The following is a 26,245-nucleotide window of genomic DNA, read 5'->3' as shown; positions in this document are numbered from 1 at the left end:
GGAAGAAGCCAGAGACTAAGAGTACATAGTATGATTCCATTTAAATGAAATTCAAGAACTCAAGGAATTTAAGGACTACAATAAGAGAAATCAGAAAGCAATTGTGGGTAGGTAGCAGGGGGTGAGAAATTGACTGCAAAGAGGAAGAAAGAACTTCGGGAATGCTGCAAAATCTTTACAAGGATTATGGTTACACCAGGGTACGTGTCCACTTTGCAAAACTAATTATGTTCTGTAGTTCAAATTAGCACACTTTATTATTAATAATTTTATACTTCAGTAAAATTTATTTACAAAGTAAAACTTGAAATAAAAACTGTCTATGGTCGCCTCTGCCTACAACTCACCACACCACAACGGGAGCAGGCTGGGGGGGCCTCCACAGGTCAGCAGGCCCAGTTTTTCCAACCACCCCTCTGACTTCACAGACGACACCAGGGGGTACTTCAGCCGGTCTTTAGATTTTTGCTTTGTTTCATTTCCCTTTCTAGCATTGTTTCTTGTTTTGTGAATTAATGTGGAGATTTTTTTTCTTCCAAATTTGGTTTTTTTCCTTTCTTCCATCACCTAATTACATTTCCATCTTTTCTCTGAAGAGTGCATTTATTCCCAAGCATGAGGGATATTCCAAAAAGAAACAAAACTATAAAAATTGTACCAAGTACAAACAGAGACTATCTTGCCAAGAGCCAGAAGAAGAAGAGATTTGAGCTTCAAGTGCAGATGCAACTCTTGCCCCCGACCACCTAAATATCCAGATCCTGTACGTTATTTAGTTTTCATCCACAAGATTACTGGCCAAAACGAGCCAGTTTCAAAACCACCTGTTCCATACACTGTTAAAACACTGTCACTACTCGGGCCTATCTCTATATAGTTTCTCTTCAATACTAAAGACAGCATGACTCCAGAAAGTTTTTATAAAAAACCAGCACACTGGGTGAGCTTTTGGGGTTGGCAGATGTCTGTGATGCTTCTCTAAATAATCCAGGGCAAGAGAAACAGCAGCTTCCTGCCCCAGTGACACCACAAAACACGAGCACACCACACAACTCCACGTGCGCACATCCACAGATACGAACACTCAAGTACCAGCAATCACAGGCACCGAAACACAAGCTACTTTTTTACCTGATGGAACAGTGAACACCAAAACTGTAACAGTTGTGCTACAGTTCCAAGAATAAGAACATCAAAGATGGTGTCAGAGACATAACCTTAGTGAGAACGTTCACGTCATTCAGTAAAAACATTCAGTTGAAAAAAAAAAGAAAAAAAAAAAACAAACACTTATCCAGAGGTTGGACTCGACACATGTAAGAGAGCAACAAGCCTGGGAAAGCAAACAAGGTCTCTGAAGAGCTGAGAACCACAAAGCCCAAGCTTTGGCAGAATAGCAGAATCCATGAGAGCCACTGAAAATGCTTAAAAAGGCAGAGGGAAGAAGATATTTTTACTGCAAACACACAAGAGTGAGACTACTTAGTAGACAGAGAACCAATCTTAATCACTACAATCATTTCTGAAAATACCTTGCAGTGCTTAACAGTAATAGTGATGTTCATAATGGTGGCCTCTGGTTGCCAGGAAACATCAGAGTGTGCTCAGGACCTCTTGCTAAACACAGCAAACCTGCCTCATCTTTGTGAAGGCGGCCAAAGGGTGGTTAGAGCCTCCTGACTTCACAGGTAAAAGTCCTCTCTGGAGGTCAGGCCCACCTCTGATGACAGTGTCCTGGTGCTAGGATCTCTACCCTGGTGCTCGCTCAACTTAGAAAATGGAGATGTAGCAGACTGAACTTATGGATGCGTTCCAGAGCCGCCTGTGGGAGCAGCACACAGATTACGTGAGGTTTTAAAGATTCAAGCACATTTGAAAGCAGGGTTTCTCCTGTTGCCACACATCACCTCCCATCCTACCTGCAGGCAGACAACGCGAGGGCTTATTTGCGGGCTCATTATCACCTGCTGAAACTCTGCAGTCTCCTTCAGTGTTTAATTAGCTAGTGACTCATGATTCCCAGTTTCCCACTTGCTTTCCACCTCCCAAGTAAAACACCGCCCTCTGCCTCCTCCACAGCACTCCTTCCCCTCGCCTAATCCTCTCTGCCCTGCTCTCTCCTCTCCCCAGCCAGCCCGCCACGGCACAAGGCCGGCCGGCATGAACTCTGGTGGCTGCAGTGCTGGCGGCTGTGGCCCCCAGCTGCACCGTGACCAGGAAAGCCCACACCCTCTCTCCAGCTGCTCAGCATGACCAAGGAGAAACATCTGCCGGCTTGGATACCTATCAGTGCTAACGAGGACAGCTGGTTATCTGCTTGTTTCCTCCGCTAGACCTGGGCTGAAGTGCTTCACACACATTATCTACTTAATCCTTCCAAGTGTCCCAGGAGATAGGTTCTATTTGATCCCCGCTCTGCAGCTGGGTGGGCTGCAGCTGAGAGAGGGTACTGAGCAATTTGGGCATGGCCGCGCTGCTGCAAGTGGGCAGAGCAGGATCTGAACGCAGTCACGGCCTCGGAGCCCGCGCTCTGCACTCCGCGTCAGCAGCCTCCACGGTTATTCCCTCGCGCTGTTCAAGTCTGCGCCAGTTCCTGGAGCACATGCCGCACGCCTCACACCACCTCATGATGCTTGATCTGGCCACACGGCATCATCTCCCCTGCATCTGGAATGGCCACTGCTGTTATAACTTACAAAAAGTTAGAGGACAAATCAAACCAAAGATTATGCACTTGGAAAATCTTTAGAATTTGCTGTCTGAAAATCACTTTAACACTTACACACATAAGAATATTACCTGGGGTGACAGTTAGCTGAAAGCAATGAAGCTTGTTTGGATCAGGAAAATGCACTTTACACGTACCTGCAAAAGAAACAGCTCGTCAAGGAAGGCTAGCGACAGTCCTTAAGTTGAGGCGAACCTCGAAATACATGGAAAGTTTAACACTGCTGAGGCGCTGACAGGTTAAACCAGTAGATTTCCTCTATTTGTTTGGTAATAATCGTGCCAATGTGCTCAAATTGCAAACCACTGATACTTGTCATGTGTTTTCCTCCTTACAGGTTTTAGTTAATTCCAAATTGACCATGTTATCTTTCATCCTTTAAATGGTTCCTAAAAACAGAGCTCTTTCCATTAATGTCAAGACTGGTGCTACTTTACTTTGAGAAGTCATACCTCAGGGAGATTAATGTATGTGGGTAAAGGCGAGCTAAACATAGAAAAACCAGGAAAAGAGCCCAGGCCACACTCTGGTCTGTACCCACCACAGCATACAGAAGTTACAAAGAACCGTGCCAGCTGAGGAAGCGCACACCCAGGCCACGGCATTCTGTTATCTTTCCCTAACATCCTCACAAGGAGAAGGCGATGGCACCCCTCCAGTACTCTTGCCTGGAAAATCCCATGGACGGAGGAGCCTGGTGGGCTGCAGTCCCTGGGGTCGCTAGGAATTGGACACAACTGAGCGACTTCACTTTCACTTTTCACTTTCATGCATTGGAGAAGGAAATGGCAACCCACTCCAGTGCTCTTGCCTGGAGAATCCCAGGGACGGGGGAGCCTGATGGGCTGCCGTCTATGGGGTCGCACAGAGTCAGACACGACTGAAGCAACTTAGCAGCAGCAGCAGCAACATCCTCACAACCCAACCGGTAACTCCGCTTGGTCTGCTGGTAGAATGAGGCTCAGCTGACTCAGATGGTGACACTCGGCCCACGTGAGCCGCACCAGAAGGGCCTGGATTAGGAGGTCCCACGGAGAGACCCCTGGAGAGCACTGCGGTGGGGCGGACAGGGTAAGGTGGCCACAGCTGACATCTGCCACCTTCAAACAAATGACACACGAGAAGAGCAAATACCCAAGAGACTAAATAAAGACGGAAGATGAAGGGGATATAGGTAAAAACTGTATTTTATAAGCCTGGAAAATATTATGCTAAATTCCTTGAGTCGTCTACTGACAATTTCTTACAAGTCCTTCTGAAATATCTGCCTAGTTTCACACGGTATGAATTTTCATCCAAAAGAGAAAGATTCTACTTTAGCCTGGGACACAGCCTTAGAGACCATCTGGTCCAACATCATCGAATGTGAAAGATGACACGAAGGCCCAGAGAGGTTCAGTGACCAGCCCAGGACCACGCAGGTTATCAAACAGAAGGGAGTTGAGCTCCCAAAATAAAACTAGTTTATGCCTCATTTCATCACGCCATGAACGTGCTGGATACAACATGCAGCAGGGCAGAACTGTGTGTGGGGTTTTTGGACCAATCCTTCAGAAAAATCAACGCAGAGTGAAAGGTGACTTAGTCTAGAAAAGCAGGACAGGGTCTCAGAGATCACACTGCCATTTTCTTTGTTTTTGAAACAAAGAAACCAGGGACTGAAGAATCCAAGGTTTTCATCCAAGACACACATTTGAAAAGTGCGTAGTAGTTTAAATGGGTTTTGTTTTTCCTAATTTAACTTGAAAAGATAAATGCCATTTTTCTAGTGAAATATATGTAACAAAAACATATGACAAGGGAGTGGGAAATGCTTCATTAATTAGATAAAGTTGGCACCATCCATTTGTCTTTAATGCTTCATATTCTCATTTAATAAAGGGACAGATATAGACATCAATTCCTCTAATAGAGACTGACCCACCAAGAATAAAGAAATCATCAAGATGGGTTAAAAAAAAAAACAAAAACAAAAACAGTAAAACTCCTAAAAAGAATCAAAACTTTTTAAAGCTAAAGAGACGTCTAAGCCCCTACAATGGCAGCAAAGCGTTAAAGGCAGGTTTTGTTTTAGTTCAGCGTGGGGGCTTTATTAAACTGGAGAAGGGAATGGCAAACCATTAATTACTGAAACTCCAGAATTAAGCTTTTTCTCTGTCTGTAGACATAGGCTAAGACTTTCATAGTATTTCCATCTAATTGAAAGAGATGTTTTTTTATTTTTTGCAAACAGAGAAACCTCTACAAACTTGCAGGTACAGAGTTCCAAACTAGTTCTGAATAATTTCTAAGCAGCATTGCTCTATGGCAAGTTATTTTGTTTGCCTTAATATTTTAGAAAGATTATGAATTAGACAGGAAAGATCTGCTCTTTCACAGCTTCTTGTTTCCTCTTTAGAATGAGCTGTGCACCTGTGGGAAGCCTGGCTGTCTGTATAAACTGATTTATATTGTATCCACTAAGACTGGGGAAGCAGGCAGGAAGACGGAGAGAAGAGAAGCACGCAGCATGTAGTTTGTTTGATCTGACACCACACCTGTATGGCCTGGGAAGACAGGTCACGCCTTTTTCAAACCTAAGATATACAGTTAAAATCCTGGTTTGAAAGACAATTATAGTTTCATTGTTTTCAAACTAACCTTTTGGATAAAGCTGAACTATACTCTATGTATGGGTTACTAACCGACAATCTCTGGGTTTTTACGGTCTTTGATTAAATGTCTGCATGAGTATATATGTTCAAGCTGGGGGGCCAGTGGGAAGACATGATGGGGGCTGAGAACAGAAGGACCACGTCCATTTCCTCTTTAATTGGATTTTACTAGATTATTACATAACCTGAAAAGAAGAGGGGAAACAAAGAGTGGGCGCAGTGTGACCCAGCCACCCCCGCTTCAGGATTCACCGCCCTCACCTCCCTGCCCTGCCCACACACCGTTGTATGCCTGTCCTCCTGGCATGCTTAAAGCAAACCATTTGTAAATACTCTGAAGGTAGAAAGATAACCTTTTCACAGAATCCCAAAGTATTTCCTTCTTGTTCTGCCTGGAAGAAAACTTTGAAGTCAAGCAATCCAGCCACTTTTAAGACATTCTTGACCAACACCAAGAAATATATTTTAGCACAACCCAGTATATTCACATATAAATGTTACATATTTAAAAGAATGTTTCAAGCAGTATGTACTAACCCTTACATACTGGTTGCACGACCACTGAAGCACTGCACCCCACAAGGATCTTTCCAATTTTCAGTGGGGTTGGAGAAGGCCCTGTCTCACCCTGTGTGAGACAGGCCTCCGTATCAAGCTCTCCCGAGCATCTGCCCAGACTAGGAGACCCACATATAAAATATTTCACTGAAATCGTAAATGTCCTCAGCCTTAACCAAGTGTAATGATAAAAAGTTCTAATTCCAAAAACCACTACAGTGGTTTTTCAAAGCATTCAGACTTGGATGGTCTTGCACACGATAAAGGGCTTGGGAAGGCACCGACGACAGGTATCACAGGAGTGAACGCTGGGTAGGCGAGCCTGCTCACGAGCGAGGCCCTCAGTCAGGCCCATGTGTCGGGCGGGAAGGACCAAGCAAGGGGAGGGGACCTGGAGACATAAAGGCAGCACAGCTGTCCAACCTTGGGCACAAGGACCAGTCACAAATAAGTGCTTTCTGGAACAAAACGCTGGTACCATCACTAACAAAAATAGGGCTGCCCACCACTGATACGCGTGCCTCTTCACTGCAAGGGGACATGGGACGGAAGGTGTGCAGGACGAACGAGCCCCAACCAGCGAATCCCTGTGGCAGTACGGAGAGGGGTGCTGTTGGCTACCTTCTCCTTTCCAGGGCCGTGAAAAAACCCTGCTACCTGTTTGCACACACATTTCTAATACACATAAAATAGGCTTTTTGCTATGTAGAGTTATTAAAACACAAAACGAGCTTCTCCATGCAATTTATAGCATTTAATGTTTGGTTGGGGATGCTATACTTACAAGGTAAATTAGCTTCAAGTTCTGCAACCTCTGTGGAAACAAAGAGATTACTGTTAATATTAGTTAATTACCCCACATAAAAACACCTGCTCTAAATTGATAATTCCCTCCAAAACACTGAAAGAAATAAAAAAGAATTAACCAAAATCTACACTTGGGTCTGATCCTTAGACTTTAAGCCATGAAGTTGCTTTCAAATACACACAGTGACTTGCAGGATGCCGACAAGTGCATTCAAGGGCCCTTGAAATTTCACTTTAGTACAAATGAGAATCCTTCAAAATTAACAGAAATTACCTATGGGTAAACAGTCACTAAAGCGGTTTTGAAAATCTCGTTCCCCCAAGTAGTGGAACTACTGCCCTCAAAATCTGATTTATATTTATAACTCTGCCTCTTCCAGTTTTTCTAGATTCGTCTTCCCGCGAGGGCTCGCCCAGTTCGTGCTCGAACTTTTCCAGTGAGAGAAAACGCTCTGCCTCCCACTGGGCCCGTGCGCTGGCCCCGCCATCTGTGGGTGCACCGACACCCAAGGGAGCCTCCTCCTGGGGCGACGCTCCTCAGCCCCAGCGCTCTCCTCTGGGTTCTCCATCAGGCACGCACTTGGCGCTCAGGCCCAGCACCACTCTGCCAGGATGAAGCTGCAAAGCCCCCACCAACCGGGCAGGCAAGCCAGGCAAGTCGCCTGTGCCCCTGACATATCTGAAGCTTTGCCTCAAGGGCACAGCCTTATAAAGGGCAAAGCAGGGGCCAGGGCACCTGTGAGGTGGGTGCTCCTGACAGGCAGGGAGAGCCAGCAGGCCTGGAAGTGAGGCAGATGGAAGGACGGGCCAACTGTGGGGGCACGGCTGGGGGCCCGAGGGGGAGGGCGAGAGAAGTGGGACGGAAGCGGTGCAGTCTGGGTTCACGACCAGGGCTGGGCGCCCCTGCAGTCATGCCACCTGACAGCGTGAGGCCCACGGAGGGAGAGGCTGGCGAGAAGAAAGGCCTCCGGCAGAAAGCGGAGGACAGGAGCAGGGACAGCCACCAGCGGAAATGCAGGTGCTATTCAGCAGAGAGGGCATGCTGGCCCGGTGGTACAAGGGGGATGAGGCCTGAGGGAGAGCCTGGGATGTGGGTCAGACCCTGTGGAGTGCATCCAAACCAGCAGGAAGGTAAGTGGAAAGATGGAAACCAGACTACAAAACACGAAGGAGCAAACAACTCCTTCAAGTGAGGAGGAAGGGGTAGGGGCCCCAATGTTTGCAGAGTTGAGTGCATTCGTGGGAACACCTGTTCAGTTGCTAAGTTGTGTCTGAGTCTTTACGACCCCATGGACCGCAGCACGCCAGATTTCCCTGTCCTTCACCATCTCTGGAGTTTACTCACATTCATGTCCACTGAGTCGGTGATGTCATCCAACCATCTCATTCTGAGGCTGAGGGTTTAGGGAAGAGCCAGGCCTCTGGTTTCAGCTAGTTGACAATCTGGGTAGAGACAGTTGGCCCACTAGATGTTTTAGCTCTGGGGTCCAGGCATTCAGGATAGGTAACCAGGAAAGTGAGGTGGGGCAGGGGAAGGAGGAGTCAAGAAACAAAAAAGGGCAGTCTGTGATCAAATGCGAGCCTGGCGTCTATCCTCTGGGCAGTCCTGTGCTGTGGTGCATTAGAATATACACACTTAAAACAAAATGATGCTGCTCCTTCACTAGCACCATCCTTATAAGGACCCTGAGGACCTTTCTTTCTGATTGGTGCACTATAGCCCTTCCATGGGCTTCCCTGGGAGCTCAGCTGGTAACGAATCCGCCTGCAATGGAGGAGATCCCGGTCTGATTCCTGGGTCAGGAAGACCCCCTGGACAAAGGACAGGCTCCCCCCTCCAGGCCTTCCACAGAGCAGGGCACTGAGCAAAGAAACGCTCTGGCGCAGCTCACACGGGCCCTCTGACCAGGCCGGGGTCAAGGGCCTGGCTCTGCTCCAGCAGTGCACACAGGGCATTCATTTTATCAACAAAGCGCACATCTGACAAATGAGTTATGCATATTAATCACTTCTAAATAAACATCATCCATATAACGAAACCTATATGGTTTTAAGGCAAATACTATTTACATATTTATTATACTATTAGCTTTTGGTTGACAAGAATTTACAAGAATCCCTTCTTGAGGACCCTTTGGAGAGACCGATGCTGCCCCCTGGGACCCAGTTTTCTCTGGCAGGCCTATTCTGACTGCTGTCATAAGAGCTCTGGTCATTCAGTTTTACAAAAGCCCAGTGAAACAGAAAATGTGCCCAGAGGACGTAAAAGGGGGCCACATGACAGAAGGGAAGTAGTTGAGAAGACAGGCTGGCACCAAGGAACAGGGACGAGGTGAGGTCTGGGCGCGGGAGGGCAGAGAGGCGCTGACCAGAGCATCGTGTTGACCGAGCGACAGAACGGACCCTGCACACAGGGATGGGGTGGGGGTCGAGAGGCTCTTAGCCAAGGATGCCTCACTTGGGGCAGGGATTCTCCGTCCTGACTGCACACAATCATCGGGGGCGTACAATCCACATGGTGTAAACAGACCAGCCTCAAGTGTACAGTTCAGTAACTCTTAGTGAAATGTGGAGCTGTGCATCCATCCCACAATCTAGTTCCTGCTGAGCAACCCTTCGCCCCATCATCCAGACCAATTACACTGAAAAGCCTGGGTGGAGCCAAGGCCCCTGAATCTTATTATTCTCTCCAAGTGTAGGAAACCACTGCAGGCTATTCTGCCAAGCTAAAACATCTACACACAGCTATTTTCATAGATGGATTTAATAATTTCACATCGTGGTGTAGAATCAAACTCCGAAGAAGAGTGTTGCGCCTGCACGTCCCCGTTCAGTGTAACTCCCTTGGGGAAGGGAGAAGAGGGCCGGGGAGGGCAGCCCCCAGACCCAGTCCAGTGACGACCACAACCAGTCAAGGCCTCTAGTCCAAGAACCAGTGCGTGCAAGAAATATAACCTTAGAGGCAGAAGGGTTTCATTAAAGAAGCTGGACACTTTGGTCCAGCCCAGTACAGAGGATAAATGAACTACAATGCAGCGTTCCTCTCAGGAAGGGGTCACAAATGACACCTGTGCACTTCAGATGAGGGCAGACAGTGATTCACTAACAGCAACAGCAATTAACTCAGGAAGTGCTGAGTCTCTAAGTTGTGTCCAACTCTTTTTCAACCCCATGGACTGTAACCCACCAGGCTCCTCTTTCCATGCAATTTCCCAGGCAAGAATACTGGTGCGAGTTGCCATTTCCTTTCCCAGGGGATCTTTCCAAGCCAGGGATTGAACCTGAGTTTCCTGCATTGCAGGTGGATTCTTTACTGCTGAGCAAGCAGGGAAGTCCAATGAACTCAGAATCCACGTACAAAAAGACTATGACCAAAGAAACGAGCGATCTGCTTTACACACCTGAGAGGCCTCTTGCCGAGCAGCAGTCCTGCCCTGCTTGAAGGACACTCACTACCCCCACCTGGAAGGTACCAAGAAGTTAGATATTTTTAAACTGCCAAAGTCTTGCCTATTCCAAAGATGCTAACACCTCTCTGGCTCACCAGCCCAGCCTTTGGAGAGGTACCTGGCATCTTGCACAATTAAGTGGCTGCACAACTTCCTTCTGAGAAATTAGACTCTTTTCCTTTCTAACTAAAGACCAAACCACAGAGCCCACTTGAAGCACAACTGCACTGAAATGTCAGATTGCAAAAGCCACCCATCACCACAGCGGCCCCCACACAGCACGGACCCCCTCCTGCTGTGGGCTGCTCACAACACAGTGCTCCAGCTGCTCCCACACTGCCCACTCCTGGGACCTACACAGTGTCCATGTGGGGGCTGTGCATTCCGATCCAGCCCTGGGACCCCAGCCCCTGGGCCTGAGCTTGGCACACACGGAGTGCTTGGGAGACGCTTGACAAACAAGCACACTTCCAGCAGAGTGGCAGTGGTTGCAGTGTGGACACCCTGAGACATGAGGAGCCTCACTCTTCACACAGCTGGTGACCAAGCCATTCCAAAGGTGTAGTGGACTGAATTGAGTCCCCTGCCCACGTTCATATGGTGAAGCCCTAAACTCATGTGATGGTATAAGGTGGGGCCTCTGGGATGTAATTAGGGTTAAACGAGGTCATGTGGGTGGGGCCCTCATGATAAGATTAGTGCCCTTATGGGAAAAGACCCAGGTGCTTACAAGCCAGGAAGCCCTCCCTAGGAACTGAATCTGCCAATGCCTTGGCCTTGGCCTTCCCCGTGTCCAGGCCCCCCACCCCGGCTGTGGTGTTCTATCATGGTAGCCTGAGCTGACTAAGACCAAGCCCAATCACAGATGCCAATGGTTCCGGGCAGGAGCCAGTTCCGAGCCCTGTCAGGAAACCCAGGCAGGACAGCTGTGCCCTCTGACCCAGGCAGAGCTGGCAGCTGCTGCCCGGAAGACTTGATTCTCTCTTCTTACCTCGATTACCCCTACTTCTTAGGTTTCTCAACCTAGGACTTTATCTCTTAGCTTCCTGTCTGTCTTTACGCCTTGAGTGCCTCTTCTGCGCTGCCAGCGTCCACGAACAGTGCCCTTATGGGCAGACACCTGCCCCAAGGGCATCATCACTCCCAGAGACGGCACTGCTGCAGCTCAGGCCAAGCCCCCACCCAGCCACTCCCACTCAGTCTAAGGGCCCTCCAGCAGCACAGTGCAGAAAGCAGGCCACAGGAGAGGAGTCAGGCCGTGCCACACTCTGGGGCAGCAATGATGTAACCCCGGAAACCAGCACGGAGTCTGCAGCAGAGACTGCTCTGGATGGGGCTGTAGCCCCACACCGTCCGACCACCCACTCTCAACATGAGCAGACAAAGCTGACTGGAACCTTCATTCCTCTTGCACAGATCCTCCCCACCCCCACCGGCCCCGCCTCCCCCAGATCTGGGGCTATATGGGGCTATTTGGCAAGCCTGAGGGGGCTGCCACATTCCCAGGCAGTTTCACTGGTGTTTAAAACCCTGTAAGAAAGTGTTAAAGGGGAGCCGGGGGCCACCACCTTACTCCGCGTTAGTAGGGCTCCTCCTCTCTGGGCCACTGCCCTAGTTTTTTTTTTTAACACATTTTGTAACACATAGCCCACAACTTCACATGCTGCTAAATGCTCTGGACACTCTGCCAGCATGGCCAGCCAACCCCGAGCCCACTTCCAGAGTCCTGGGCAGGGCTGGCAAGGACAAGAAAGCTCTGGAGAACAACAAATGCTTCTCTCTCGCCCATTCTTCCAGGAAGCGCCCTGGACCAGAGCCCTCCCTACACCACCACAGCACTGGACTGCTCCAGTGGGCACAGGAGTGCTCAACCAGGGAGGCCACACGTGGCCCCTTGTGGGGACACCCGCACCTTGGATGTTGGAAAGCCCACGCAGGTGGGCAGCCAGGCCCCTTGGCTCAGTAAACCAGGCCAGGAGCACAGAGAGCCGCCACAGCCAGCGGCAACAAGAACACCAGCGGCCACATGGGGCACAGGGGCTGAGGGGACAAAGGCTGCAGAATCAGTCCCTGTAGTTCCTGACTCCAGACCTGGCCCTGAACTCAGCCAACTCAACTCCAAATCTCCACATTTAGCAAACGCTTCCAACCAGCCTGCCTGGAGCTCCTAGAGGTCTTCAGGGGTCACTAACAGGAGGCTGGCACACAGTGGGCACTAAAATCTTTGTCAAGTGAATAAGTCAGAGGACAGGGAGACATACTGACATGTTCCCATTATGTGAAAAGTAAGCTTCAGAAAGACAAGAAAGTAGACCATTCTGCCCAGAGGCTTTTTTGGGAGGTGGGGAGCATCATCAGACTCAGAAACTAATGGACTCAGCGGAACCACAAAGGCCCATCAGAAAGCAGTGCCCCCGCCCTGTGGCTGAGAACACAGGGGACGGCTCCCAGCCAGGCCCAGACCTGAGCTGACGCCAACAGGAAAAGCAGACCCAACACTCTGCCGCCAGCATCCCCAGCTGCCCAGGACTCAGGACAGACGGTCTTCGCCTAGAAACACTCCACTGCGCTACCTCAGGGACTGCTGTTGCACGCACCTCTCCAGTCCCAGCCTGGAGGCCGCCCCTGAGGGTGACCCCAGGGGTGCAAATGGAAAGCTGGTGTGGCCCAGAGGCCTCATGCTGGCCGGCTGCTCCAAGGCAGGCCCCGGTCCTTCCAGGGACAGCTGGCCGCACCTGTCACCTTCCGAACCAGGCCCACAATTCTTCCGTTGTGCAGCCACCACTGGCCCTCAGCACTGGGGACAAGTGTCCCTGCCAACCTCCAGCCTCCCATGCTAACCCCACAACCATGTGCACCGAGCCACATCCCCTGCCGTGTAAGGTCATCCAAGCACGACAAGAGACCGGCTAAAAAAATATTTTTGCCTGGAAGCGTCTGTGGTCTTTCCTCTGGGATATGGGGCGCATGGCCCAGATGCCCTCTCATGAGGGCCGACAGCAGACGGCCTGCCACTCTCAGTCCTTCAGGGAAACGTAAGCTGCACAGAGCCCTTGCCTCGGGTCAGACTGGTTGACACAGAGCCGGAAGGCCTGACCGTCTCACTGGACTGGGGTCCACTCCGAAGGGCTGAGCTTGTCCCGGAGCAGAGGGGCAGGAGCAGACAGACAGGCCCTTGTCTGTCCTGAGGCCTTCGTCAGAGCTCTCCCTCCCCCTGCTCCTGCTGCCTCCACCACCCTCCAGAGGGATCAGTCCCAGGGACACCCTTTAATAACTTCCTGGCACGCCAAATTCCCCACTTCCAGGAACTCAGCACTACTACTGAGTCCCAAAGACACATTAACACACTTTTCTACAACTTATTGGTCCTCATGAATAACACTCTCACATGAGCCAGAGGCAAAGCCACAGCCCCGAGTGACTGCCCTGACTGCAGCAATCCTGCTGAACGCAGACAACCAACCTACTTTTTCCCAAGGCCCCAAAGAGGGGTTTCACCTAGAAGGGCTTCTTGCAATTACCACCCCTCCAAGGGCCTCACCAGGCCCACAGGATCCATGGACGCCACCAGACTTCACTTCCACCATCAGAAATCCCCAGAATGAAGGCTGCGGCCACATCCAACCAGGAGAAGCAGTGCTTCAGGTGTGGACCAAGCAATCATCACCCATCAGAGCATCCTCTATCAGGCACCTCTTGCCACAGCTTCCTCTCTCAGGACAGGCCCACCCTTCCTCTCCACCTACCCCCCATTAGAAGCCCAAACTACTCACCACTCAGTCAGCCTGGCCGCCCCCGCACCGGCCTGGCTGCCCCCGAGACTGAGGGAGAGAGCAGATCACACGAAGGCCGTGTTGCTCTGAGCCCTGCTGCACAAACACCCATCAACTGCAAGTGCTTTGGGGCCCAGAACCCTAATAACCCCCAGTGTTTCTGGGAGAATGAACCGGTGGCCTTGCGAGGAGGTTCCGCACCTCTCCCTGATGAGGCTCACACGAAAGGACCTCAACCCAGCCTCTCAACCCAGTCTGTCAACCCAGCCAAAGACGTCTCCTGTGCTAGGACCTGGGGCAGAGTCCAGCACTATGGGCCTCAGTGGGCTCCCTGGGCTGTGTCAGGCCCTGGAGTCACCTGAGGGCTCCCAAGGGAGTCCCTGAGCAGGAGGAGGTGGTGGAGACTCTGTGCCTCCCTGAACTCTTTTTGCTGTGGACTCGCACTTCTGTTGTGCTCCTTCAGGTTCCGCTTGCACGGCCTGCTCCCCAAGTGCCTGCCCTACCCCAAAATGTGGGTCTGGCTGTCTTGCTACAATAAAGCTGAAACCTGGGCAAGGTTTTGAACCCCTCTAAGCCTCAGTTCTTCACTTGTAAAATGAACCACTCACCTGGCAAGGCTTAGCGAAAGTCAAACAAGAACTGCCCTACAAAGCCCCCAGCAGAGGGCCTGGCCCCGAGTGCTCAGTGGACAGCAGCTGCCATCAGCCACGAGGAGGGGGTGGAAAGAAGGTGGCACCGCCTATTGTGCCAGTGTCCCACCTGCAACTGCTCAGCTACAACCCCCCTCATATCAACTCCCTGGCATTAGAACACCCTCCCCTTGAAGGACCATAACCTCAAGCATCAAACCCCTTCCCTGGCTTGTCTGGCTGGCTCCTGGCTTCCCCTGTGGATGGAGCCCTAGAGCCAGCAGCCTGGAAAGTGTTACCAGGCCTTCCAAGCAAGGGGCTACAGCCAGGTCCCACCCAGTTCCTGCAGGGTACACTCCCTGCACTGTGACAAACTGAGTGCAGCGCACGCTCCCGGGCACGGCAGGTGCCGTCAGACGCCAAAGACGCCCACACTCCATCTCTAGCCCATCGCCCCTCAGGCTGGGACAGCCAGAGCTCAGTCAGCACTCAGAGGCAGAGAGAAAGCAGGGACGAGGGCACCACCCATCTCCCCGAGCCCGACGCCTCTGCTCACAGACTCAGCGGTGCTTTGTTTCTGTGAAGGCCCATCACGGGGCACTCATACATGCAGGTCTCCCCCACCAGACCTGTTCCTGGACATGCAAACGCCAGGAACCCCCACGGTGTCCACCTAATACAAAATGAAACCGGCGGTTCTAACAAGTTCCTTAAGAGCCCGTGCTTCCTGAAGCCTTACACTTATAAAATGTAAACGTGTGTCTTAAAGTAAAAACGTGCTGCCAGCTATAAGGTCCTTCAAAGAAGAAACCATTTCTTCTTCTGTGGGTCTCATGACCCTGAGAAACTGCCTTTTGCACTGAAGAGTTGCAACTCTGTTCAGTCACTAACCACACAAGTTTCTCACACACACACACACCCCACACTACATAACCCTTCTCCAAACACTACACAGCTCTAAGACACCTTTATTAATTCTGTGAAGAGAATCAATTTTGCACAAGGCTCTCCTAAGGCTGTGATTTGAATGAGAGAGAAGGACCCTAAGAAATTACCCTCCCTCTACAAATGAGATCCTCTGGTGCCGAGGAGTCCAGGAGAAAGGATGAAACCCCCGCCCCGACCCAACACCTAAGACAGCACTGAGACCAGTCACGGGTCTGCTGTCCCTGGCGCCTTACTCCTTCCATGAGCAGTCTGGTGGCCCCTGCAGAGAACAGCCCGAGTATATAAGACACACCACAGTTCTCATACCATTTTCCTGCCACCGGCATTCCCACAGTGTGTGCACAGTGCAAAGTCCTTTTGTTCTAAGTGACGAGGAATTATATTCAAAAATATTTTCAAACAGGTATTTCTATTTAGCAGCAACAGGCTGCTTCATAACCCCAAAGAGCCACGTGCCAGACATCGTTTTGTTGTGGGATATAAACATAGCTCACCGGGTGGCCCTTACCTTTAACAAGCAGCCTGTCCCTCACAGACACCCGCCGAGTGGAGTCAGAGGCTGTGGCTGACGCCCGGGAGCCTTTGAGACCATCATCCCGCTTCAGCTTGCTTGCCAGCGTCAGCATCACTGCTGCCTTTTTCCTGAAAGGCAAAAGGCAGGTGAAGCACTCATCTCCAGACACTGAGACAATGATGTAAGGTGATTTTTAATTTTTTCCCATAATTTAAGTTGTAGAAAAATGTAGCTCTAAGATAGAATTCCTCCATAATGAATTTGGGTAATCTCTGCTGCTGCTGCTAAGTCACATCAGTCGTGTCCGACTCTGTGTGACCCCATAGACGGCAGCCCACCAGGCTCCCGTCCCTGGGATTCTCCAGGCAAGAATACTGAAGTGGGTTGCCATTTCCTTCTCCAGTGCATGAAAGTGAAAAGTGAAAGTGAAGTCGCTCAGTCGTGTCCAACTCTTCGCGACCCCATGGACTGTAGCCTACCAGGTTCCTCTGTCCATGGGATTTCCCAGGCAATCCAGTACTCCAGTACTGGAGTGGGTTGCCATTGCCTTCTCTGGGGTAATCTCTATGCCTCTCTAAATCTAATTTTTTAAAGTATGAATGAAAAATTTAAAAGGAGAGCCAAGCATTTAACATGCACTGAGCAGCAGGCCCTGGGATATAGAGTTCATGTCTAGGGCAGCCTCCATCGACAGGTTCCACATGGGCCCACCACTGCTCACGGCCCTCCCCTGCTGCGGGGTCCATGCCTCTGAGGGTGTGGCCCCAGTGTCTGGCCCATCGCAAACCGAGGGGAGCGTCCGCCCCTGGTGAGGAGGGAGCACCGCAATGCTTTCTTCCCTCTTTTAATAAAGGTGTGGCTAGAACCTTAATAAGCATTTTCACATTTGTGTGTGTTGTGCTGTACTCATACTGGAAGGCAACAGCAACTTAATCAAGTTATAATTAATGCCCCAAACTAGATCCTTTTCACTCGGCTGCTTCCAGCCCACTTGTGTTTCAGGTTCCCTCCCGGACAGCTCACTGGGAAGGGCGATAAAAACCAAGCATGGGTAATGCACCTGCTTGGGAGAAAGGACTTAAGTGTCAGCAGGGTTCACAGAACTGTGCTCCAGCATCGCCTTCTTTATGTACACAAACCGCCATTCCTGACGGGCAGCCTGACTCCTCCTGCATGCTTTACCAGTCAGAGAGGAATTCTGGAACTTTTGACTGAGGACAAAAATTGATCACCAGTTCAGTATTTTCATAATTTCCTTTGTTGTTTTAGTATCATTTCCTTGCAATATCACTCTGATCATTTTCAAGAGAAAATGATCCAGAATTTTCAGATGAAAAATTTAAACCTACGTAAGGAAAGAACTTTTAGTTTGAGGCCAAGATCCTGAAAGCCAAACTATAAGAATAACTCTCTCCCTCCAAAAGTGGTATCTTTTGGAGAAGGATATGGCAACTCACTCCAGTATCCTTGCCTGGAAAATCTCATGGACACAGGAGCCTGGTAGGCTGCAGTCCATGGAGTCACAAAGAGTCGGGCATGACTGAGCGACTAACACTTAAGTAATATCTTGAGCCATTTTAATCCAGTCCCTCACTTTTCACATCATCATCTGTGTATCTCCCCACCCCACAAAGACTGTAAGATTTTATTTTCTATTATGAAAACAATATATTGAATATGCTCTTCTGAACTACACAGGACCTCTCACTCACCTAATCCCTTTAGGAACCACTGGTCTCAGTGCTTCAAGAGACAGTTCTATTACACATCAGCACTCACGAGCTCCTAGAACGTCAGCTCTGGGAAGGACCCCTTCCCCTGACTCCCACTTTCTCATGGATGTGGATTCTGGGACAGCTGGGGCCTGGGATCAGCTTCTAGAAGAGGTCACCATAGAAACACTGGCTTCCCCCGAGTAGATGATGGGGATGTTTCTATCCTGAAGGTGGTGATGGTTCCAGGGCTATATACACACATCAAGACTGATCAAATCACATGATTTAAACACGTACAGCATAGTGGACTTCAGTTGTACCTCAAAAAGATTGGTCAAAATGTGATACCAAGCCATCACTAGAGAGGATATAACCGTTTAACACACATCTCAGCTTCACCCAGCGTGGGGGACTATCGCTTCAGCTTACAAAGCAATCTCACGAGGGAGGGCTGGGGTGGTGTCAGGAATATCTGTGGGCTCTTGCCCACAAGCTACCAGGGACAGCAGCACCATCTACAGCCTGGGGGTCCTGCTCACCCCCACCACCCCCAAGTCCCGCTCCAGGGAGCCTGTCATTAATCCCTCAAGCAGATATGGATCCCAAAGCAGTGTCTGCCTCCTGACCAAACCCACTGCCAGGCACCCAGACTTGAGGATATCAGTCTTGCCATATCGACAGGGCAGCCTGATGATGCGCCAAGATCTCCATCTATCACAAAGTCTACTTGGTTTTTACACTCTAGCTGACCTTGGTAACACAAACATGGCAAACAATAAAAGCACAGGCTGTGTAAAGAGAGTTCGGTAGGCAGTACCCTAGGAAAGTCATAATAAAGAGCCCAGTGGAAGAGTGGGTCCCAGGGCATACGACTGGCCCATACCCAGCTCCCTGCAGACCTGCACCGAAGGGGCTGCTCAGAGCATCCCGGCAAGACCAACTGACACAAAGAAAGGCTCACACCGAGATGTTTCTGTGTCGCCTCAGCCTATGGGCTCTGCTTAACCATCTTACACTCCTACCCCACACTAAATTCTTCTCTGTGGGCAGAGTACGCCCCATACGCAATTCCATTTAGAGTCAGATTCCTGGTTTTCCATATTCAACAAGTTTGTGACCCTTAATAAAAGACACTGGGCTCTGATTAAGCAAGATATAAAAACGGTGATGTCCTGTTTTTCCATAGAAGACAAAACATATTCTGAACATTCTAAGAAATCTAATTATATAATGAATACCTATTTCTCCATCATCTGCATCATTTTCATACACCACTTTAGGGATTAACCAAAGGTCTAATTTGGGCATGTTCCATAGCTGTTAATTTAACTCTGTGCAAAGAGATGCGAATGAAAATAAATTATTCAAGCTGTCAGGTTAACTGAACACCTGTGGTTTGCTTCAGAATTCTCTTTTCCTTCGTCAATATGCTTTACCCTTTGAAGACCTGGTTTAAAACTAAAATTTCCCTTTTACCAAAAATTACACTTTGACCATGGCGGCATTTTCAGTAACAAATCAATTACAGTGAATAGCACACTCAGTCTCTAAATTCCTTAAGTTATAACTGGCCCATTTAAGTTCTTCCTCTGGGTGGGACTTTATTGCAAGTGTTCAAAGATTTTTAAGGGCTACTTACTGTGGTTTAGTTGCTAAGCTGTATTTGACTCTTTAGCAACCCCAGGGACTGTACCGGTCAGGCTCCTCTGTCCACGGGACTTCCCAAGGCAAGAATACTGCAGCGGGTTGCCATTTCCTTCTCCTGGGGATCCTCCCAAACCAGGGATCGAACCTGAGTCTCCTGCATTGCAGGCATTTTCTTTACCACTGAGCCACCAGGGAAGCCCCTGTGCTGTTTACTAGGCTCATCATCAAGAAGTATTTACTCAGCGTTCTGGCCTGCAGCGGCAAAATCAGGCCAGGCCACCTGTACAGGGGCCAGTCAACTCCTGGGGTGGGGTATTCCTTCGTTAGAATTCTTCCTGCCTTGGCAGAGTCCCAATCTAAGTGTAAAAGGTGGAACTGCATGTCACTAGGGGTCAACCAACTCCACAGTCAAAAAGGGGCCCAGATCAGGACATAAAGAAGTCCACAGCCATCCTCCTCCTTCAGAAGGCCAGGGCCCAAGGAACCCGCCCACCTGGCTCAGTGGTTGGCTGCCTGATGACCTTTGGAGCCCAACCCTTTTATCCGGAGCGGTAAACCGGCCTCCCCTCGCCCTGCCTACTACCTGAGGGGTAGTTTGTCCAGGTGGAGGTCCTCAAGACCCGTACCAGTTAACCTGCTGGTGATTCTCGGAACATCTCCCCCACGTGGGCCCTTCCCCTGCCTCATCCCCTTACCAGCCTGCAACCCTCCGTACAAGGTAGATGGCCCTCCTCCCTGTTCCTCAGCGACACCTCGCTCATTTCTGGAAGCTTCTGCTCAATCTGACACCCCGGTCTGGATGCCCTGCCTCCCCTCACCACCTCATCCTGCTTCTTACTTCGGATAACCGGTGACTATGCCGCAGATTCCTGCACCTCCTCCAAGAAGCCTTCTCCCGCCACTCCGAAACCGTCCCGACCCCACTCGGGAGCTGGGGGGAGGGCAGAGGGGCGGGCCCGATCCCGAGTATGACAGATGAGGGAACCGAGACCCGGGGAGGGGAGGGCCACACCCAAGACTCCACAGCAGCCGGGACTCGGCGGCCTTAGGGATGGGTCCAAGATGTCCTCCCCCATCCTCTGCCCCGGGAAGACCCTCCAAACCGGCCCCAGTCTCCCCCAGTGGGAAGCCGCAGGCACTCCGGCGAAGCGGCCGCCCGGCTCCTCCGCACCCTCAGGGGCGCCCCCCCACTCCCCGGCCTAGCCCGATTCCCCCGGACGTCAGGAGTCCGGCTGCCCGCGTCCGAGTCCCGCCGCCTCCAGCCACTTTGGACCGGTGACCTTGAGCCCGCTGGGCGCTGCGTTTCTTCGCGGACAATGAGGCTCGCAGCTTCCCCCCGAGACGGCGGAAGAGAGAGGGGGGCCGCAGCGTGCCCCCAAAGCCCGGGCTCAGGCGGGCTTGTCCGTGGAGCCCGGAGGCCGCCAGCGCCCCGGCCCCGCACTCCCCAGCCCGCGCCCCGCGGCGACCGCCGGCCCTCCGGCCCCCGACAGCGCCCGGCCGTGAGGAGAGGAGCGGCGCGGCCTGCGGCGGCCCCGCGGCCACCCGCCCGCCGGGTGCACCGGCGCCGAGGGAGCCAAGCCGCCCTCCAGCGGCCCCCGGCAGCCCGCCGCAGGGCCGCGCTCTACTCACCTGGGCACCCCGAGACAGGCAAGGCGGGCCCGGCGCCCAACACCATGCCCCAGCCGGCCGGCGGCAGCGAGACGCGGCCCCTCACAGCCAGCACCGGCTCCGGGCGGCGGGACCGGAAGTGGCGGGGCGGAGACTCTACCGCTCTCGCCCGAGGCGGCGGCGGCGACGGCTGCGACTGCAGCGGGCGCTTTAAAAAAAAAAAATCAAAAGCCCGAAGAACTTTATTTGGAGCCTGACACACGAACAGCGGTGTGCACCGAGAAAGGGGGCTGGATTCGGCGGCCGGCCGATGGGGCCTAGCTCATTGGCTGCGGGGTGGGCACGGATCTTGCGGCCCTCGCTGATTGGCCAGTGGCGACAGGGGGGCGGGTCGCCCAGTCATTCCCCGAGCCTGCGCGCCAGAACTCCTGGGACTCAGAGCTCTGTTCCTGCCTCCATTCATTGGTCCTGTTCTGGGTCTGGGCCTGCGGCTCCGGATCGTCACGCAGCGTGGTCCGCGGGGGCGGCAATGGCTGATGCTGACTGCTCGGTGGATGGGGCGCCCGCTGTACGCCCATCAGCGTGCTCAGAATGCAAAGGAGCGGCCCAAAGCCCACACGGTCGGGAGTGACCCGGGCCGCGGCTGTCTCAGACTTGCAGCCTCCAAACTCCCCAGGGTGCTCGCGGGGCCCGCAGTAGAATCGGTGGGGCCTTTCCTGTTGCCCTACGTTTTTTATTCCTTCTTTCATCGCTTACTCTTTTGTAAAGTACTTACTTTAAAAAAATCTGTTTCAAATTGTTCTAATTTCTAGCTTCTTCAATTCAGTCGCTCAGTCGTGTCCGACTCTTGGCGACCCCCATGGACTGCAGCACGCCAGGCCACCCTGTCCATCACCAACCCTGAATTTACTCAAACTCATGTCCATCAAGTCAAGGATGCCATCCAACCATCTCATCCTCTGTCGTGTCCCCCTCTCCTCCTGCCCTCAATCTTTTCCAGCATCAGGGTCTTTTCCAGTGAGTCAGTTCTTCGCATCAGGTGGCCAAAGTATTGGAACTTCAGCTTCAGCATCAGTCCTTCCCATGAATATTCAGGACTGATTTTCTTTAGGATGGACTGGTTGGATCTCCTTGCAGTCCAAGGGATTCTCAAGCTTCTTGAGTACACACTATTTTCCTGTCCCTTCGCATCCTGGTGAGGTTGGTAACAGGCACTGTGGCAGGTTTGTGCAGGGCTCCTGGAGGAGTGAGCCATCTGAGAGAAGAGGTTCACCTCGTGGACAGGGAAGAAACAGCCAAGAAGTTAGAATTTTATTTTCAGAAGCCCCATTGAGAGGTGTTAGAGGGTGGTGTGACAAAATCAAGTTTCCTTTCTAAAAGAGGCTTCTGGTTCCGAAAGCTGATGGAAGAGGGGACAGGCAAAGAGAAAACCTGGGTCAGCAAGACCAGTCAAGAAAAAAATTCATGGTGTTACTTCTGTTTGGGGACAGTTTCCTCCTTCTTTACCCTAATTTTTTTTAAGCTTAGACATCACTTTCTCAGAGAGGGCTGAAAGCTGGGGAGGTGCAAGTGCCCCTCTGTGACTTTGCTGAAGCTCTGAGCTTCCTTGTTCCTGGTGGTCAGGGCCAGTGCCTGTTTCCATCAGCTCCTCTTCTGTGTTTCCCATCGTCTGACCCTTCTCCCCCGTCCTGACATGTAACAGGTACCAGATAAATACTACCCGAGGTAGTTGCAGGAGTCCTGGAGAGAGAAGATAAGGCCTTGAAGCAAGGCAGCACGTGAAGGTGCAGTGGGCTGGCCTGGGTACTTGTCTTGCTGAGGAGCAGTCTACAGGACGGCCTGAGCACACACAGGCCCGTGGTGGCCACACCTCACCAGTGCAGATAAATGAAGCCATTCCTAACTCCATTTCATAAGGCTGCCTCATGCCTTCATCTGAGCCTTATTTAGGGACTTGGTTGATTCCTATAATCTTCACAACAAGCTAATGAAACAAGTGTTTTATTACCTCTGCTTTTTGGATGAGGAAACTGAGGCACAGACGTCATCTGCCTGCCAAAGTGGAGTTGGGGGTCTACCCTCAGCCCGTGCACCATGCCCCTTAGGTGGCAGGTGCTGCCATCGGCCAAGAGAAGGGCAACGCTGGCCCTCCTGCTTCCGAGGGAAGCAATTGGTTTTCATCCATAATCCCTTCAGAACCAAACTTTCACCAACTCAAGCACAAAAGACTTAGAAGACAAGATACACATGTGGAATCAATCTGAGGAGGAAACTGGGAGCCTGGCTTCAAGCTCTTAGTGGCTCCGAGTCTTGGCCTCTGGGGACTGGCCTTGTCCTACCAGATGCTTCTGTGTAGCTGGGGCCTGGCCTCAGATACATCTTTACAATCCAGGCCATGGAGGGCCAGTCGCTTCCCTTCCAGCCTCCCATGTGTGTGTGTATGTGCATGCCAGTGTGTGCTCATGCCCATGTATGTGTGTGCATGTGGGCATGTCTGTGTGTATGTGTGCACGCATGTGTGTATGTGCGTGTGTGTGCAATTGCCTGTGTGTGCACATGCCCGTGCACCTATATGTAAGGGCGGAAGGGGTAGAGTTGTGAGCCTCCAGTAGGGAAGAATCTTTGTATTCTATTACAAGTTAATCATCAAAGGGATATTGCCTATAAATTTAAATGATACATAATGGCCCATCCTTGGGAACCCTCTATTCCCAGGGAATGAGCATTAACCTAAAACTCATTTGTTGAGCTTACAGGAACCATCCTGACCAGGCTCACAAGTGAATGACTACTGGAAGGAAGAAATTAACACGTCCCCTCCAGAGGCTGATGGGGACCACAAAGTGTTTGACTTTACCCCCCTGCACTTTTAGCATAAAAGAAGTCTGAATTCTAACTTGGGTGGGATGGTTCTTGGGGACACTGGTCCACCATCTTCTTGGTCTGCTGGCTTTCTGAATAAAGTCGCTATTCCTTGCCCCAGCAACTCCTCTCTTGATTTATTGGCCTGTCATGCAGCAGGCAGCATGAGCTTGGACTCGGTAACAAGCCTCTGAGAATAGCATGGTGCCCAGGGATGAGCAGGTGGACACAATTCATCAGGTGTTCTTTCCACCTCCTTCATCCCTACCCTGAGAAGCTCAGCCCAGGGCTTCTGGCTGAAGCATGGAAGGGGAGATATCCCGTATCTTTTCAGCCATCCCAGACTCTGGACACAACTGTACAGGCTGCCCCAGAAGCTATCCTGGCCGGTCTGGGACTCACTTCCCTGGTGACATGGTACCACCAAGGTCTGGGCTCACCAGGGCTCTGGGCACTCTTCAGCCTGGGGCATCCTGAAAACTGGTTAATATCACCTGGGACAGGGGCCCGGGTGCCTGTTGGGTTAAGGCCGGGCCTTCTGGGCAGGAAAAGCCTAGGGGAGCCCTAAGGGGGTTGCTTTCCTTAGCTATTCACTCTCTCTTCCCTCTCACACACTCTGTGGATGGAGCAGAGCTCTCTCATACCAGCAGCACCCCATCAGGGTGGACATTCCTGGCTCCTGGCTTCATTGGAGGATTGCTCTGCCCACCCTGTTCTGTGGACTCCAAACCCTTGCCAGGGCAGGACCTCACCAATGTTCCCAACCCAGCCCCTTGTGTGGACTGGGACACAGCCCTAACACTGGATGCTGAGGAGATGTGGGTGGAAGGGTTCGCCCTGGCCCTCAGCTGGTGTCTGCTCCAACCTGTTTGGTGGTTATTCCAGGGTGCGCTTCGTTTCCTCCAAACATGCCCCTTCCCCTAGGAAGCAAGATCCAGGGCACTAGTGAGCAGGCCTGGACACACAGGCCTGTGTCCCTCCAGGGTCTCCTGAAGTCTATCTCAGTAAGTCAAGAACCGCGTGATGGGCTTCCCTAGTGCCTCAGTGGAGAAGGCAATGGCAACGCACTCCAGTACTCTTGCCTGGGAAATCCCATGGACGGAGGGGCCTAGTAGGTTACAGTCCATGGGGTTGTGAAGAGTCAGACACGACTGAGCGACTTCACTTTCACTTTTCACTTTTCACTTTCATGCCTTGGAGAAGGAAATGGCAACGCACTCCAGTGTTCTTGCCTGGAGAATCCCAGGGATGGGGGAGCCTGGTGGGCTGCCGTCTCTGGGGTCGCAGAGAGTTGGACACGACTGACGTGACTTAGCAGCAGCAGCAGCAGCAGTGCCTCAGTGGGTGAGAATCTGCCTGCCAATGCAGGGGACCCAAGTTGAATGCCTGGTCCAGGACGATCCCACGTGCCGCGGAGCAATTAAGTCCATGTGCTCCAACTACTGAGCCCACATGGTGCCACCACTGAAACCTGCACGCCCTAGAACCTGTGCTCCACAAGAAGAGAGACCGTGCTAATGAGAAGCCGGAGCCCCTCACCGCAGTCTCTGCGCGCTGGCCGCACACAGAAAAAACCCCACACGGCAACAAAGACCTAGCACACCCAGTAAGTATATAAATTAATTAAGTTAAAAAGGAAAGGAACTGTACAGTGAGCATCTGTCAGTGCTGACTGCCGGAAGGAGACAGAACGTTTAAAGCACAGACCCTGTCCTCTGAAACCATGAGCTCCGTGGAGAAGTAGTCCTGGTAAATCACTGTAGGATGGGGAGATACAGCTGTGACTCAAGGTTTCCCACACACAGGAGGTCAGAGTCTCTGCAGTCTCCCTTGAGACACTGCTGGGGGAAGGAGGAAGGAAGGACAGCGATGCTGACCACAGCCCTGGCCTTAGAGTCCAACCGGGGAGGCTGGAAACAAACGTGCGGGAGCCAAGGTCGTCCTGGTGCCTTCTGTTGTTAAAAGTGGAGATGGCACATTGTTATTGTTAGGAAAAGATTGACTGGGGCTTTTAGAGTAAAGGGCAGTGTGCTAATTTGGAGAGGGGAGGAGGAGGCAAAGATTAAACCAGACAGTGGTCGGCAGTGCTTCTAGTGTCCTGGCAGGGAGTTTGTCTTAACCAAGACCCGTCAGCACGCCCAGTCAAGCAGTTCTGGGATCCTGAGTGACACAGGCCCCCGGTGTAACAGTTGGGCCGGCCCAGGGTATGGCTGCTGATGGCTGCGGCGCTGCTGCTAAGAGAAGTAGCTACCCAGGCCGCAGACAGCTGGACTCTTAAGTAGTGTGACTTTAATTACATATTGAGTATGATTAACTTTTGACTGGCCCCCAGGGAAAGCATCATGTTTCCTTT

General features: G+C 51.5%; 1 protein-coding gene across 2 annotated transcripts in view; it reads right to left on the bottom strand.

Moving 5' to 3' along the window:
• The window catches only part of UBE2F (ubiquitin conjugating enzyme E2 F (putative)), a 45,928-nt gene extending 24,743 nt beyond the window's left edge, over positions 1-21,185 (bottom strand). Inside the window, exons 1-4 of one of the 2 annotated variants that reach the window (XM_025289258.3) lie at positions 21,052-21,185; positions 16,055-16,188; positions 6,725-6,754; positions 2,800-2,865 (exon numbers count right to left, since the gene is read on the bottom strand). In XM_025289258.3, the coding sequence (XP_025145043.3) occupies positions 2,800-2,865; positions 6,725-6,754; positions 16,055-16,172 (214 nt within the window). In that variant the 5' untranslated portion in view covers positions 16,173-16,188; positions 21,052-21,185. The remainder of the gene's footprint in view (positions 1-2,799; positions 2,866-6,724; positions 6,755-16,054; positions 16,189-21,051) is intronic. The other variant, XM_025289259.3, reaches the window with a different exon arrangement.
• Between the last annotated feature and the right edge of the window lie 5,060 nt (positions 21,186-26,245).

This window comes from Bubalus bubalis, chromosome 6 (genome assembly GCF_019923935.1).
Source record: "Bubalus bubalis isolate 160015118507 breed Murrah chromosome 6, NDDB_SH_1, whole genome shotgun sequence".
Classification (NCBI taxonomy): Eukaryota; Metazoa; Chordata; class Mammalia; order Artiodactyla; family Bovidae; genus Bubalus; species Bubalus bubalis.
Note: the sequence above shows the minus strand (reverse complement) of the source record. Positions and strands in the feature narration are given on the sequence as shown.